Below are 16,727 nucleotides of genomic sequence, written 5' to 3'. Positions count from 1 at the left end.
GATAAATAAAATGAAAAGAAAGAAGAAAACCCCCTGAGCTCCTCCATCCTCCAAAGTCATTCATTCTAATCGTTGCATTCAATTGTGTAGGTACCTAACCTAGGTAGGTAGGTAGGTTAAGTACTTGAGGTATATATGTATGTCTTCCACATCTAGAAGTTAACCAACTTGCTCTTGACGCAGACGGCCTTGGACAGCGTCTGAATGGAGCCGCTAGACAGTAACTCGAGGACCTGCAGCGTGGCCTCGAACTCGCGGGTGATGAAGTTGCGGATCTCGATGGCGACGAGCGAGTCGAGCGGGTAGTGCGATAGCGAGCGCGTCACGTCGAGGTCTTCGAGCTCCATCATCATGACCGCAGCTAGCTTGTGCACTAGGCCGTCGCAGACGACCGCCTCGGCTTCCTCGAGCGTCTTGGCCGCCTTCACAGCCGCGTTGTACGAGATCGCCTTGGTGCTGCCCGAGGCGGCGGCGTCGGCGGCTGCGGCGGCTTCCATGGCCTCGCGCAGGTGCTTGCACTTCGCGTCGGGGGTCCAGAAGGGTTGCATGCTGGGGGTAATGCGCATGCCGGTGATGGTGTGGTTGTTGCAGGCGGTGGCTAAGTTGCCGTTGATAGCGGCGCCAACGAGGGCGAGGACTTCGGCTTCGCAGATGGTGTCGCTGCCGAGGTTCTTGGCGACTTCGGCGGCCTTCTCGAGATCCTCGGCGAGGTAGCCCGAGTCGGAGATAGCTGTCAAGTCCAATGACGACGCGGGTAGGCCTTGGGCGAGTCGGTATTGGACAAAGGCGTTTAGGAAGCAGTTGGCGGCGGCGTAGGCGGCTTGGCCTCGGTTGCCGACGGCGCCGGCGACGGATGAGATGGCGACGAAGAAGTCTAGGGGTGTGCCGGAGAGGGCGTTGTGGAAGTTCCAGGCTCCTTGGACCTTGGACTCGATGACGGTGGTGTATTGGTCGTAGGTCATCTTCTCGAATAGAACATCCTACTTTTTGTTAGTTGATTCATCTAGAGCAGCACGGGAGTTGAAAAGACTTACGTTAAGGACCATAGCACCATGGATTACACCCCTAACAGGAGGCAAGCCCTCTAGACCGTGCTGGATTAACTCTTCAACAGATGCAGGGTTGGCCACATCAGCACGGCGTACCACGATCTCGGCACCAACCGAAGCAACTTCTTCAATCAATTCCTTGACCTTGCCGGTTGCGCTGCCACTTCGTGAGACTAGCACTAGATGCCGGGCACCTCGGCTGACCATCCATCGGGCCATGCTTCGACCAAGCCCACCGGTACCGCCGATGAGGATGTAAGAAGCATCAGCCTTAAGCAGCTGCGCGGGTTTGCGGGGAGGCGTAGCCTTGACGACATCATGTGCATGTGGTACCACGACGAGCTTGCCGTGGGCCTTGGCGCCCTGGAGCGTCTTGAATGCGGACTCTACCTCGGAGATGGGGAATACGGTGACGGGGGAGATAGGGCGGATCTTGTTGTATCGCATCAACTTGGATACATCGGAGAGGAGTCTTTGCAGCAGCTTTGGTCGCTCAGCAGCGATTGCCATGATATCGACAGTCATGAAGCTGGCGTTGTTGTCGAACTGGGTCATCTCGAGTCTTGTGCTGGTGTTGGTGTCTCGGGCCCCGATGTCGATCAAACGACCGAACTTATTGAGGCTGCTCCAGCTCTCGCGGAGGCCGTCACCGGTGAGGCAGTTCAGTACCACGTCAACGCCGACGTTACCTGTGGCTTGGCGGATAGCGTTGCCGAACGACAGGTTCCTGCTGTAGAAGATGTGGTCTTCAGGTACGTTGTACTCCTTGATGAGGAATTCCTTCTTCTCAGTGCTGCCTACAGTAGCAAATACCTTGGCGCCGACCATCTGAGCGAGCGCGATAGCAGCTTGGCCAACGGCACCGGCGGCGGCGTGGATTAGAACAGTCTCGTCCTCAGCCAGTCGTCCGAGTTCGATAAGAGAATAGTAGGCGGTGCTGTAAGCGAGAGGGAGGGTTGCGCCCTCTTCGAACTGCATATCCGATGGAAGCTTGAAGGCAAATGTAGCCTTGGTACGGGTCGACGTAGCAAAGGCGCCCTTGGTAATAGCTGCAACTCGGTCGCCAACCTGTATTTTCTTGACGTCCTTGCCTACAGCGGTGACTACACCACTAGCTTCCACGCCAAAGTCGTGCGTTGCGAGTTTGCCGTGGGCAGCTGTGAGATCCCTGTGGTTAACACTGACGGCGTGGACCTTGAACTCGATGTCTTCGCCATTGAGGGGTGCCTCGGCGACTAGGTCGTCGATAAAGTGAAGCGTTTCAAGTGCGCTAGCATCTGTGATGGCCATCTTTAGTTGTCGGTCTGTCTCGCCGAATGGTGTTTGCTGAAGAGCGGAGGGTTTAGTTTCTCTGTGGACGATCTCGTTCATCACCGGGTCGTTGATGATTCGAGGGGTGAAGAACGACCCATTTCTCTCCTGGAACTCGAGCTCGCCATTCAAGGCGCTGCTCTTGCCGAAGACTGCGGTGAAGATCTTGAGAACGGCTTCGGTCACCTGCTCGGCGGAGAGTTGGTTCCGTCCGTCGAGGTCTAATGTAGAGAAGGGCAGTAGAGTCTCTGAGCGGATTGTTCGGCTGAGACCAAGAATCATGTTCAGATCTGGTGAAGTCGAGTTGTCATAAGCGCCACGAACAACCCACAAAGCACCTTGCACGGAGATGAGCATCTTTTGGAGAGCGGTGAATTCATCGGCTTTCAGCTGCGATAAGAGCGGCTTGTCGATCTCAGAGAGGAAGATGAGAAGTTTATTCTCAGCCTGTGCCTCTAGAAGAGTACTCGTGGTAGGCAACTTGCCGGTGATTCGTTGCAAGGCCTCAGCTAAACTGGAGGCTATCTGAGTTTGAAGGCTACCCTCTCCGTATACGATTTCAATGTCTGAGTCGGGTAGTTGGCAGTCTTCTACAGGTACCCATTCCGACGATGAGCTGTCAGAGTCCACTGATACGGGGTCAAGGATTGGTTCCCAATCCAGCTTATAGCACAGCTCACGGTGAGCCTCCTGGTCAGTCTCTCCGTCGCGCTCTAGTATAGGGGCAATGGTAAGACCATCCAGCTTGATTATGGGCTCCGACGCATTAGGGCCGGCAATGAACATGTTCATCTTTGTTGGCCTGGGGCTATCTGACGGTAGGGATCCAAGACAGTAGGCTTTGACGGCTTGGCCAGGTGTCTTGCCAATATCGATTACTTCCGTCGAGATCGATACGCTTGAGACTGATGAGGGTAGGTATATGGTGTCTGGAGAAGAATTCTTCGAGCTAGCAATTGGCCAGTACATGGAGACGAGGGATTCAAGAAATGAGGGTTGAATGACGGTGTCGGTTAGGTAGTGATTAGGCATCTCCTTTGCCACGTCGGGAACAAGGAGGTCGGCTTGCGAGCAAGAGTGAGAGGCCTTGCAATTGGTTACTCCTTGGAAGGTCGGGCCATAAGCAACACCAACCTCAGAGAGGCTTTCGTACAGCTTTTCCATTTCAATAGACGAGGACGCGGCTGCGTTGATGTCAGAAATGGTTGACTGGAGATGAATTCGCGATGCCAAATTCTGTCTAGCATCATCCACACCGTTTGACTCGTGGGTTTGAACGGCAATTAATCCCTTGCAGTTTTCTTTCCACCCCTTGCTCTTTGTCCATGAGCATATGCGGAACTCATCCCACACCTCCGAAGAGACCAAAGTACCCTCTTGATGTGGCCTGAGAGTAGTCGTCATCTCGACATCCTCATCAGGGATAACTAATGGTGCAAGAACAGACACATCACGGAGCTCAAACTTATCAAAGTGTACGTTGGCACCCTTTGCTCGCTGAGCTGCCGCTTCGACAGCCATTGAGACATAGCCTGAAAAGGGGAAGATTGTCAGAGACTGGATCCTGTGGTGCTGGAGCCAAGGTAGGTCATCAAGACGAACGATATTCCTCCATGTGGGTTCCAGGTCGTTGGAGTAGTTGGCGAGAGTGCCGAGAATATCGTTACGGGGAGCGGTCCTGTTCTTGTGTAGGTCCGTCATGCGAGATTCGTGCCAGTACTTGGACGAGTAGTTCCAGGGGTAACGAGGTAAGTCGCTTAATAACATTGGCGGCTTACCCTGCTTGGGGAAGTTAATAGCTTCAAAATCGATTGGAGCACCCTTAGCAAAGAGGGTGGCAGCAACGTCTAGTGCCGTCTCCACAGCATCCTTCTTTCTTGCGAGGGCAGAAGCGTAAGGGATCTTAGCCGCATCGCCACCTACTGTCTTGAGGATCTGCTTAAGGGGTCCCTGGAGCGCAGAGTGGGGTCCAAGTTCAACGAGCATGTTGACGCCGGTTTTATGACCATCAATAGGCTCAAGCATGCTCTGTACAGCCTCATCAAACCTGACTGGGCAAGTAAGGTTCTGTACCCAGTAGGATGCTTCGAGTTCAGTGCCGTCAATACGACGGCCTAAGAGCGATGAGTGGAACCTAACATCCGTTGAAATCGGTCCTTCAAGCTCGTCGATTGATGCTTGGTACTCCTTCGCGAGGAGGTTCATGTGGTGGGAGTGATAAGCAGTGTCGACGAAAAGTTTCCTGTTAAAGAGTTGCTTCTCTTCAACAACCTTCTTCAACTCATCAATACCAGCCTCGTCACCCGAGATGGTGAGACTGCTAGGGCTGTTATAACACGCAATCTTGACTTCACCATCCTTAAGATTTGAAAGTAGAGGCTCAAACTCTTCTTTGCTACCTCCGACTGCCATCATGGAGCCCCTCAGATCAGGGTATCGCTCTTTCAAGACAGGGATGAGACGGCCCCTGTGGTAAGCGATTGAGACACATGCCTCGAAGGTCAGAATACCCGCAGCATAAGCTGCACCGATTTCTCCACTGGAATGACCAGCCACTGCGGTCGGTAGAATACCCCACGATCGCATGAGATCAACTAAGGCTAATTGAATGGCGGTGCAAGACGGCTGGCTGATATGAGCAGCTCCGACGGCAGAAGTCTTCTCATCCTTGCTCAATTCTTCCACGAGAGACCAGGAAGCACCCAGTGTGCTCAAGCAAGCATCCGCGTAGTCAATTGCGTGTGCAAACACGGGATATTGGTCGTAGAGCTCGCGGCCCATACCGTACCACTGCGCACCTTGTCCAGTAAAGATGAATCCGATCCTTAACGGATCGACCTCCTTGCCAGGTGTGATCTTCTGGTTGTTGATAGCATCGATGAAGTCAAAAGATCTAAGCGCGGGAATTGCCACCCGATATTGTAGCAGAGATCGCCGTTGACCCAGAGTGTAAGCAACGTCTGACATCAAGTCCTTTTGGAACATTTCAGGTCTTTGCTCCAAGTAGATAATGAGACTCTTGAGAACGGCCTCTAGCGCGTTCTTGTCGTTCGCAGTAACTGGGAAGAGTTTCCTTCCAGGGTTGTCGTTCTTGAGATCGGCATCGTTTTTAGAGCCCTTTTGCGTGAAGGGGACTTTTTCAAGGACGACGTGGGCATTAGTACCACCAAATCCAAAGTTGTTGACACTGATGTACTTCTTATTCCGCGGCCAAGGGCGTTGGTTAACGGGGACCTATACCAAGGTAAGCAAATGTCGTCTGGATTATCGCGCTTAGTATAGGGGATGAACAAACCTTGAAATTCCACTCCTTCCAAGGAATCTTCTCATTGGGGTATTTGAAGTCATAATTAGGCAAAATGAACCCTCGCTCTAGCATGAGAGCGGACTTGATAATGGCTACAATTCCAGAAGCGCCCTCAAGATGGCCGATATTAGATTTCACAGATCCGATGAAAAGGGGATCTCTCGGGGACCTCCCGGCACCCAATACATTATGAATTGCAGTGGCCTCAATTGGGTCCCCAACTCGGGTTCCTGTTCCGTGTGCCTCCACGAAGCCACAATCGGCGGGGTCGAGTCCAGCATTAGTATATACTTGACGCATTAATGTTTCTAAGACGTTGTATTAGTTATATTATTCTGTGCTTCGAAGAGTCTCTTTGCAACCTTACCTTGCGCCTCGCCAGAGGGCATAGTGATACCAGGCGTCTTTCCATCCTGGTTGATCCCGCTTCCGACAATGATTGCTCTGATTTGATCGTTGTCTCTACGGGCCTGGTCGAGCGGCTTGAGGATCACCATACCACACCCCTCACCACGACCAAACCCTGTACCCCTACTATCGAACGAAAATGATCGACCTGAATCCGAAAAGAGTCTAATGATGTGATTAGTGTGATTGGTATTAAATCTGAAACTGGGATCGGAATCCCTCACCTCGATTTAGAGAAGGATATCCAGAACTCTGGGAGCATGTTCAAATGACAACCACCGACTATCGCCATGCCCGACTCGCCCGCACGTAAGCTCTGACAAGCCACATGCAGTGCAACAAGACTAGAGGAACATGCCGTATCTGTGGTAAAACTTGGCCCGCGAAGATCAAAGAAATGCGATAATCTGTTAGATTGCATGGCGTACGCGCAACCTGGCAACGTCATCAGCGGGAGCAAATATTTCAATATTCCTTGGTCAACTTACCGGTAGCTTGATGCATGGGAATAGTGTCCGAATCTCTAAACAAGTGAGATTCGTATTCGGGGAACGACCCGCCAACAAAGACCCCGACGTCCTTGCCAATGATCTTGTGCTTGGGAATACCCGCGTTTTCGAGCGCTTCGAACGTGCATTCCAAGAGCAGCCGTTGTTGCGGGTCCATAGAGATGGCCTCCTTTTCCGTCAAGCTGAAAAAGGGGGCGTCGAATGCTTGTAGGTCTGTGTTCAGAAAGTGGCCCCCAACCGGGTTGTGGGAGCCAGCTTTCCCCGGGTTCGGGTGATAGAAGCTGGCGGTGTTAAACCGTTCCTTGGGTATCTCTGAATAGCCACTTCGAGCTCTAGCACATAGCTCCCAGAACTCAGCTGGACTGGCTACGCTGCCCGGTAGCCTACAAGACATGCCAACAATGGCAATAGGCATCACCTTCTCTTTAGGTTGTGAAGTATGGCTCCCATTCACGCCGTTTGAGTGTCCATTGCTGAGGCCGTTGCTGAGGCCGTTGCTGAGGCCGTTATTGAGGCCATTGGTCTGACCAACTCGGTGACCGTTGGTCTGTCCGAAGGGTTGAGCATGATGCCCATTTAGCTCAGAGGTGTCATTGCTGTGTGAAGAGCCATTGGTGAATCCGTTGGTGTGCCCATTGGTGTGCCCATTGGTATGCCCATTGGTATGCCCGTTGGTGTATCCGTTAGTAGGAGCTCTCGAATCCTCGTGGGCTCCGTTGGATGTGCCATATGCACTGCCGTTTGTGGCTGACGGGGCCATGACTACGGATTTCGTTGCGACGGTACTATAGAGCCCAAGAGTACTCTAAGGAAAGACTGGCAAAAATAGCATTTGAGTCGAGACTGTGGTTTATATTTCTGTCTCAATGAGAAAAGTCCGAACGCGTAATAAGTCGTGTCCCGTCCGGGGTCTCAAGTGGGCTGTCGTAAGTCACAATAATAAAGCCTGATATTCGGAGGATAGGAAAATCTTTCCACCCTTAGCACGGAACCTCGTGGATGCAACTTTAGGCAAGTAGCTCTTCTATAGATCTGGAGGCGTATATCGGAAACGTTTACACGGGAATGGTAGGATCCAATAGTCAAGTTGGCCCAGTTGTACCATTTGTCATCCCTGACTATCACGGCTACCACGATGCCGATCATATTGACAATCTGTCTTAGACATTTCACGCCAATTTCCTACCCTCTTGCAGGAGCCCAGAACCTAGAAGCTCCTGCAGGGGTCAAGATACTGGATCAAGACACCCACAGAGAGACTTCATCTGTGTGAGTCACCCCTGCAGGAGTAACCATTCATCTACGGTAGGAGGATGATCAGGGTCCTCGTAGCTTACGACTTGCTTACACGACGACATCAGTATAACAGGTACTGACGTGCTCCTTTGCCGATATCACCGGGAGGGTCCTCGTAACCTCGTAACGAGTCGAGATACTCGATGAGGAAGCTGTCATGAACTACGTATGGTCGAGCTGGCGTGGAAAGATAATGCCGATCCATTTATCATTTATTGACAATGCCTGCATCAAAGCTAACCGAATTCTGGATCATAAGGGTTAAGATTGTTTGCTTAGTTCCGATCATAGGAAATTGATTCCCGAGGTTTTACACGACCAAAGGGGTTAAGGTAGATAGAGATTGAGACATAGATATTGCGATGTGACAGGGAATTAATGTGGCAGCAGCCAGATAAGGATGCGTTCAAGGCTCACGTCCCTGGCATATACTCCACATACGTTGTAGGCGTACGTAGCAGATACTACTTACCTACTAGCCACCACTACGAACGAGATAGAATCCTTGACGGCGCCCAATATGGATAGATTGTATAGTCCCACCCCGCGCGGCTTGGCACCCGGCACTTTGATCTCCTATAGCTCCATTGGAGGTCGTGGCGCGAGTGGGGGCACTTACCGGCAACGAGAGCACAGCAGTCAGTCTACTACGTAGTAGGCTTAGTAGGCTGTTATCATGTCCAATGACGGCAGCCCAGGATAACTTATACCGTAACTTATACTATTATTCCCTACAGTTATACACACTAGTGGCGTCTTTACCCGGGTGGCGCCGAGGCCTTACCCAAAACAACAAAGATCTTATAACATAGACCTTAGACCAAAGCTCTGTGGACCCAAATGGAGTTTATAGACCTCGAAAATCCCGTGAAAATGTCTCGAGGTATACATAGAGCCTCAGCTCGTATGTTACAAGACCGATGGCAGGGATGGTGCTATCCATGCTATGTTACTCCGTCTGATGTGTAGGAGTTGGCGGATGTTGCCACTGCATGAGGTCCTGCAGCAGTTTTTGCCAAGATCTACCTTGCTGAGGATCCAATGTATCTCAAACGCGCATATTAGTCTCCGGACTCTTCCTACGGACACCCCCGGAGGGGAACCGGGACGGTAGAGTCTCAGTTCCAAACAGGAATATCAAGTAACTTATACGTAAACTAACACGTAAGCTTTATCCCATGTTTTTTTACTCTTCAATACGCGCCATCACTCATTCTGCTGCATTTCTTGCCTCCCCATGCTTGTTTTTTATGGCTACGAATCTCCTTTTCTCATATCCAATTCTGTGTAACTAGCTGTATGAGTTTGAGAGACTACCTCGAATCCTACAACATGAAGTTCCTGTGTCTACCCGGCGCATATGGAAGCGCTGATGTAAGTCTTGGTATTCATGGACCATAAGATACTCCACTGACATACGGTTTAGAAATTCCAAGTCCAACTAGGTACTTCATTCGCTGTGTATCGTATACACTTACGCACTTGCTGACCAAGTTTAGCACCTCTCGTCAACGAACTGTTGTCTGATGATACCGCCCAGTTTCGGTTTGTCGATGCGCCATGTGAGGCAGTGCCTCCGGAGGGGTTTGAAGATTTCTTCGGAAAACCTCCTTACTACCGCTTCATCGAACCAGATGAGAAGGGCACTGATGATACTGATGTCTTGTCTCGAATTCGAGATTTCCCTGAATGCGACACGGCCGAAGACACGATGCGGGAACTCATGAAAGAGGGCGTTGCAAGCAGTGTTCGAAGTACGAATAGGGCGATTGAGTACCTATTTGAAATCATGGAAAAGGAAGGCCCCTTTGAAGGGATTATTGGTTACTCTGAGGGGGCTACTGTCGCTTCAACCTTTTGCCTCGCTGAGCAGAGACGGTTCGAAGAAACCGGAAGGAAACCACAGATCAAATGCGGTGTCTTCTTCGCCGGCTGGCCACCTCTAGACCCCACTACGTTCGCCATGGTGCTCGCGGATGAGTCTGATCTAATGATTAACATTCACACCTGTCACATCAGTAAGGCTTCAAACATACGACCTCAGCAACATGAAGATGCTAACTACGATTCCAGTCGGCTCCCTCGATCCTTACGTTGCGGGCTCAATGGCTCTGTATAACACGTGCGAACCCGACACAGCTTACATCTTTGATCATGGCAAGGGTCATACGCTTCCAAGAGAAAAAGGTGTCATTAAGGAGCTTGGAGACGTCATCCGTAACATGATCGCAGAGGCCTCAGGATAGAATTACATGATAGAAACACATTATAGATTGCCGCAGCAGTTTAGCTTATTTTCCCATGTAGGTATAGAAATTTTCCATGAAGGAATTATTGTAGAAGCAATATAATAGGTACGCATACTAGGTATACTCGATTTTTGTGTACAGAAACTCCGTAACAGTGTTCATTTAGGATTGGAATTTTCCATGCATGATGTAACCTCGCTCCATTTTGGCGGCAGCATTGCCTATAACAAAAGAAAATGCAGCTAATTAGCCACCTACCACATGCGGGAGTTGCTCCTGGCACCCAAGCTTTCAGGTAATATCCCGTACGTAGCTATTGGAAATATTGGAAAAAGGTTGCTTATATTGAAGGCGATCTGCAGCTAAGGAGCTAAAGACACAGCACCAAGGGAGACCGTCCAATACTCCCGAGACATGCAGACGGATAAGGCATGACAAGGGGGCCCTGCCAATGGGGTATATCGGCTCGTTTATTTTGATTGATGCTTAATTTTCTCAGATTCTACTTAGCGGAGCATGCCTCCGCCACATAACGCGTTTACCCACGACCCTTGATGGGGCCATATGGTAAGGGTCCCTTTCACATGGTAATACTAGTAGTGTAGTTCTTGTCTTTTCTCTGATGCTTTGGATTTCTTGAACTCTCCGATTTATCCTAGCCCCAACCACTAGCTTCGTCCTTTTCTTGTTGGAGCCCCTGTTGGATAGTTGCTGCATAGGATTCCGTATTGCGCCTTGCGCACACGTAATATGGAGGAAAGAAACACCGACGTGGAAGAAGCATCTAAGAGGCCACACGATGGTGCTTCTACCAATGGACCAAGCCCGGTTAATCAAGAAATCCCGATACTAGATGTGGTACAGGGAAGTAACACCACACCGGAATTCCCCAGGGGAGATACTTCGGTGTCAATCCCGATAGAATCAAACCCCCCTTCACCCTCTATTATGAGAGAGACCTCGACTATGGACCTTCTATCAGCATCTGCTCCACCTGGCAGGACGGCCTCGATAACCTCAGCGTCTTCAACAGCCTCGCTGTCGAACCCTGGGAGTCCCCCATTGTCTACTAACCCACGCCCTACAATAAACTTGAAGCCGTCGCTATCATCACTCGCTAAGCCTCCGGAGTCGCAAGCTGGAGGAACAGCTCTCTCACCAGTCCCATCGGCGTCCCCTGGAAACAGTGTTGAGCCAGGTTCGCCAGTCAACGTGCCTCAGCCCGCCGCTGCTACACCCGTTGCTGCTACACCCGTTGCTGCTACACCATCACCCCCTAATCCCAAGGCTACCACGCCGTCCGAAACGGAAAAGCTTAAGAAAACAAGTTCAACCTTCTTCGTAAGTTTCTTCAACGGCAATCCATATTCATACTAACAAGGAAACAGAGGATCTTTAGCTATACGACATGGCGCGACAGGGTGATGTTATCAGCTTCGGTGGTGGCCTCGATGGGAGCTGGTGTTGCTTTCCCCCTAATGACCCTCGTGTTTGGTGCGATAACCTAGAGCCCTAATAGCATTGAATTAAGACTTACTAATTTCTCAGGTCAACTCGTTGGAAGTATCGCAAGTACCAGAGCTGATCTAAACGCCGAGGGTTCTAAGAATCACTATTCCCAGCTCATAAACGAATACGTGTAAGTGTCATAACAACTTATATTGAAGCGTAGCTAAACATGGATTTGTGCAGTCTTTTTATGGTATACCTCTTCATTGGGAGGTTTGTATTGGGGTATATTGGAACTGTAAGTGGACTCCCCGTTTAAATATAAAATATAAAATATCACATGTTAATAGACCCCAAGCTAGGATTCCGCATGATGGGTTTCCGTATCTCTTCGGCGATGCGGCTAGCCTATTTCAAAGCTCTGCTAAGCCTGCCAGTATCGCTGTTAGACCTTCAGCCCCCTGGACAAGTGGCTGCTATCATAACAACTACAGCAAACACGCTTCAAAATGGGATTTCCGAGAGACTGGCGGCAATTATTCAAAACTTGTCCATGTTTATCTCCTCGATTGTCATTGCCTTCACCCGCAGTTGGAAATTGAGTTTGGTTACTAGCAGCGGCATGTTTGTGATCACGATATGTTACTGCGTCACCATCCCCTTCGTCGTGAAGAACATGAAGCAAGTTGAAGAAGCAAACATTAAGGGGTCCGCAGTCGCAAGTGAAAGCTTCAGCTCCATCAGAATGATTGCTGCATACGGCGCGGAAGGAAAGATGGTAAAAAAGTATCAAGAGTGGGTTGATGAGGCACAACGTAGGGGCCTTCAGCTATCAAAGATAGTTGCTTTTCAGCAGGGCACAAGTGAGTAATACATCGATTCCGCCCATATATATATATACCATACTGATTCATCTTTGCTAGTCTATTTCAGTGTATATGCGTTAGTATCTCGTGTCTTGGGTAATTCAAATCGGATGCTAATAGTTAATAGAACTTTTGCCTTGACATTTTGGTATGCTGTCAAGATGTTGATAAACTTTGAGATTCCCGATGTGGGAACATTAATCACGTTAGTTCACCATTAATACTTTTATTGTCCGTCGCTTACAGTTTCACAGCGTCTTAATGTGTATAATGATGATAGTCATGGGGATCGGCGGCATCGCAGCACCCGTTTCTGCTGCAGCTCGAGCAGCTGGCGCAGCTACTATCCTATTCAACGGTATTGATGCACCGAAACAAGCTGTTGCCGGGCTCAAGTATCCCGATGTCTCGGCAACGGGGGACATTGTTCTCTGGGGGGTTAACTTCACGTATCCCACTCGGCCCAATCTCAAGGTTCTCGACGGTCTGAACTTGATCTTGCCAGCAGGTAAAACCACAGCCATTGTTGGTCCTTCAGGTTCCGGGAAGAGTACAATCGTAGCTCTTATTGAGCGATGGTATGATTTGGATGGAGATTCGGAACAGAAAAAACTGGTGAGGACTCCGATACCATTGAATAATCCTCAGTTACTGACCTGGCTATATCATAGATCCAATACTTTCGTAACGGCTCAGTAACAATAGGCGGTACAAAACTAACAGACATCGATTTAAAGTGGTGGAGGTCTCAAATCGGACTCGTACAACAGGAACCCTTTCTCTTCAACGCAACTATCTTCCAAAACGTGGCAAATGGTCTAATCGGAACAGAATGGGAGGATTGCGACCTTGACAAAAAGAAGGAATTGGTAGAATATGCCTGCAAGGAAGCTTTTGCCGACGAGTTCATAGCTCGACTTCCCGAAGGATATGATACGCAGGTGGGTGACGCTGGTATAAAGCTGAGCGGCGGTCAGCGTCAAAGACTCGCTATCGCTCGAGCCATAGTCAAGCAACCGAAGATTCTCATCCTAGATGAGGCGACAAGCTCTATTGATGTTCGTGGCGAGAAGGTTGTCCAGGCTGCATTAGATAAAGTGTCTCAAAACCGCACTACTATCATGATAGCCCATCGGTTGTCGACAGTGAGAAAGGCAGACAACATTGTGGTACTTGCCAAAGGCCAAGTTATACAATGGGGAAATCACGAGAGTCTCATGGCTCAGATCGGCGGGCCCTACTGGCTTCTTACCAACTCGCAGAGACTCTCAATGGGCGGTGAGGACGACATTCCCGATGCATCATCCGAGGTAACGGAAGTAGAAAAGCGGACTATGGACCTCATGACTCTTGATGAGACCAAAGCCGAAGTTCGGGATAGCGAAAGCACTGTGGTTGAAAAAGCAGCATACAAGCCGAAGGGCGTAATGGGAAGTTTCGGTGCTATGCTCGTAGAGCAGAAACCGTTCTGGCCATGGTATACGGTAATGGCTTTTGGTGCTGTGATCGCTGGTGGTAAGTCTGCTATAATACTCGGCAGCTAGGGTTCTACTAATCCATATTATAGGGAGTCCACCTGTCCAAGCCTTCATCTTCGCAGCCCTTATCTCGTCTTTTGCATACTGGGGCGATACATTGGTCGCTGTCACCAATTTCTGGTGTCTCATGTTCGTCGCGCTCGCGTCTGCAGCGGGAGTGGGCTACTTTGCGTTGGGATATTCTTCTACAGTTGTCTCTTTTGTAAGTCTAGTGTACTCGGTTTACGAAGATTTCTAACTAACAAATACAGTATATAACTTCAGCCTATCGACGGGAGTATTTCCAAAACATCATTTCCAAGACCGTATCCTGGTTTGATGGTGATGGTCGATCAATCGGTGCTCTCACTGGGATTGTGGCTAGCGATCCTACACAGCTTCAGCAACTGCTAGGGACGAATATGGCTTTTGCGGCCATATCGATTCTCAGTGTCCTTGGGTGCTTAATCATATCCTTCTACTTCGGATGGAAACTCACCATTGTTGCTCTATCATCTGCCATGCCTTTGGCTTTGGCTGCTGGCTTCTTCCGCATCCGTGTGGAAAAGGGGTTCGAGACCATGAACGTAAAGGTCTTTGGCGAGAGCGCCAAATTTGCCACCGAATCTATAGGAGCTATCCGTACAGTAACGGCACTCACGTTAGAGGATAGCATCTGTCGCAGATACGAAGAGCTACTACAAGCGCATGTACAAAAGGCTTTTAAAAAATCCCGCTTCGCAACTATAGTATTTTCGGCAAGCGATAGTTTACCATTCTTATGTATGGCCTTTGTACTATGGTATGTTTTTCCAATAGATCTTACACGCACCTTCATAGCCAACTGACGACTATTTAGGTATGGAGGTACGCTGCTAGTATCAGGAGAGTACTGGACATTCCAATACCGTAAGTTCCGAATCACCTTTTCCACAACACAAAAGCTAATACACATATTAAGTGGTTGTTTACATTGCTGTGGTACAAGTAAGCAAACTCCAAGCATGAGTATAGACATAAATTAATTATCTAACCGAACCAATCCAGGGTGCCACAGGAGCAGGACAATGGCTCAGCTTCGTACCTAGTAAGTCTAGATCGAGGAGAAATCACGCCACAAAAATACTAAAACTCTATCAGACATTGCGCAGGCTACTGCGGCGGCAAATAGAATTCAGGCCATGAGGCATAATGATAACGACGATGGTCAGGGCGTTACCATAAGTGACGAGGCAGTTGACGCGGCTACTCGAGGAGTCAAGATTGAGCTGCGAGATGTATGGTTCAAGTATCCGACAAGGGATGTTCCCGTGTTGAATGGATTAAGCATGACTGTAAGCACGCCGCCCACCGGGTTACTGTGCCTTATGCTAATTTAACTAGATTGAGAAGGGACAATTCGCGGCCATCGTTGGGCCCTCCGGTAAGTCTTGTCAGCATCAGTTCATGATTCTGAAACTCTAATACCATTCAGGCTGTGGAAAAACAAGTATTGTCTCCTTGCTAGAGAGGTTAGTTTGTTCGACATTCCTTTATGGGATATCCGAAACTCATAATTATATGCAGGTTTTACAGTATCAAATCTGGAAGCATAACATACAACGATATCGACATTGACAGTATCGACCTAAGAGACTACCGCAGAACCATCTCGCTGGTGGCCCAAGAGCCATCCCTATTCGACGGTAGTATCAAGGAGAACATACTCCTTGGTGTTGACCCCGACACAGTCTCGGACGAAGACTTGGAGCAAGTATGTCGCGACGCCGAGATGCACGACTTTGTCACCTCTCTCCCAGAAGGGTACAACACAAAGGTAGGTATCAAAGGAATCCTGCTATCTGGCGGGCAAAAGCAACGCCTATCAATTGCCCGAGCACTTATCAGGGATCCACGGCTCTTGCTTCTAGACGAAGCCACCTCCAATCTCGATTCGGAGACGGAGAAACTAGTGCAAGGCGTCTTCGAGCGGACGAAGAAGAGTCGGACTATGATAGTAGTTGCCCACCGGCTTGCTACGATTCAGAACGCCGACATTATCTTCGTGCTTGGCGATGGCCAAGTTCTAGAATCCGGCACGCATATTGCCCTCCTTCAGAAGCGAGGTGTATACTTCAGCATGGTACGTCTGCCCAGACCTTTCCAGAGTTACCTTCAATATGAGAGACTAATTAAATATGACAGTGTCAAGCACAAGCTTTGGATAGGTAGATAAAGTGCTTTTGTTTTAGTTATCTAATATGTATTGGAGCTTAGAGACATGACTGTGATAGACTGCCTACATAATAACTAGGCACATAATAACTACATAATATTGGCAATATAATAATGTCCGGCGATGCGGAGACCAAGAAAAATGCACATGATCTTAAAGCTCGCAAAGCAGAGAAAGTGGAATACATGTTAACAAGCCATCATGTCCCCATCTAAGAATAATGGATCATATCGTAATCAGCACAGACTACATAGACAGACTAGACGGACTAGACCCTACGATGCAACGCACAGGGGAAGATGCCGGGGTGCCATGCAGCGTTGCAATATATGTATCAACTAAGATCGGCATGCGTGCTCGGCACTCTAAGGCTAGTTGGACATGTCTAATCCTTATTTACCCTTGGATTTACAGGGTCCGTTGTAGTGTATGTATGTATTCACCCCCCTGAATTAGCATAAATGTTGCATGTGCAGGGAACTTCTGCCGTTCCTGATCCTTCCCGGTCGTTATGTAGTTCGTAGTTGATAACACAATCTTATCTTCCGCTC

The 16,727-nt window shown here is 49.3% G+C and overlaps 3 protein-coding genes across 3 annotated transcripts; 2 read left to right on the top strand and 1 right to left on the bottom strand.

Annotated features, from left to right (window-relative positions):
- Positions 1–152: 152 nt before the first annotated feature.
- On the bottom strand, positions 153–7,344 carry F4813DRAFT_388127 (ketoacyl-synt-domain-containing protein; the record flags this gene model as incomplete). Its single annotated transcript, XM_049246653.1, has 6 exons — positions 153–980; positions 1,035–5,594; positions 5,656–5,975; positions 6,035–6,240; positions 6,300–6,510; positions 6,564–7,344. The coding sequence occupies 6 exons, from the start codon at positions 7,342–7,344 to the stop codon at positions 153–155; spliced, it is 6,906 nt and encodes a 2,301-aa protein (XP_049100832.1).
- A 1,868-nt stretch (positions 7,345–9,212) lies between these two features.
- F4813DRAFT_388126 (serine hydrolase FSH) lies at positions 9,213–10,126 on the top strand (the record flags this gene model as incomplete). Its single annotated transcript, XM_049246652.1, has 4 exons — positions 9,213–9,254; positions 9,307–9,325; positions 9,380–9,898; positions 9,954–10,126. The coding sequence occupies 4 exons, from the start codon at positions 9,213–9,215 to the stop codon at positions 10,124–10,126; spliced, it is 753 nt and encodes a 250-aa protein (XP_049100831.1).
- Positions 10,127–10,495: 369 nt separating this feature from the next.
- Positions 10,496–16,172, top strand: F4813DRAFT_395285 (P-loop containing nucleoside triphosphate hydrolase protein; the record flags this gene model as incomplete). The annotated part of the gene is made up of 19 exons (XM_049247682.1): positions 10,496–11,470; positions 11,518–11,623; positions 11,678–11,768; positions 11,822–11,876; positions 11,937–12,441; positions 12,502–12,520; positions 12,572–12,649; positions 12,699–13,059; positions 13,116–13,959; positions 14,012–14,184; positions 14,234–14,763; positions 14,821–14,870; positions 14,923–14,948; positions 15,009–15,048; positions 15,102–15,295; positions 15,345–15,384; positions 15,436–15,472; positions 15,528–16,083; positions 16,146–16,172. Exons 1-19 carry the CDS (start codon positions 10,880–10,882, stop codon positions 16,170–16,172), a joined length of 4,323 nt encoding a protein of 1,440 aa, XP_049100830.1. The 5' UTR covers positions 10,496–10,879.
- Between the last annotated feature and the right edge of the window lie 555 nt (positions 16,173–16,727).

The sequence above is a fragment of the Daldinia decipiens genome, assembly GCF_022478715.1.
Source record: "Daldinia decipiens strain CBS 113046 unplaced genomic scaffold F4813scaffold_11, whole genome shotgun sequence".
Classification (NCBI taxonomy): domain Eukaryota; kingdom Fungi; phylum Ascomycota; class Sordariomycetes; order Xylariales; family Hypoxylaceae; genus Daldinia; species Daldinia decipiens.
Note: the sequence above shows the minus strand (reverse complement) of the source record. Positions and strands in the feature narration are given on the sequence as shown.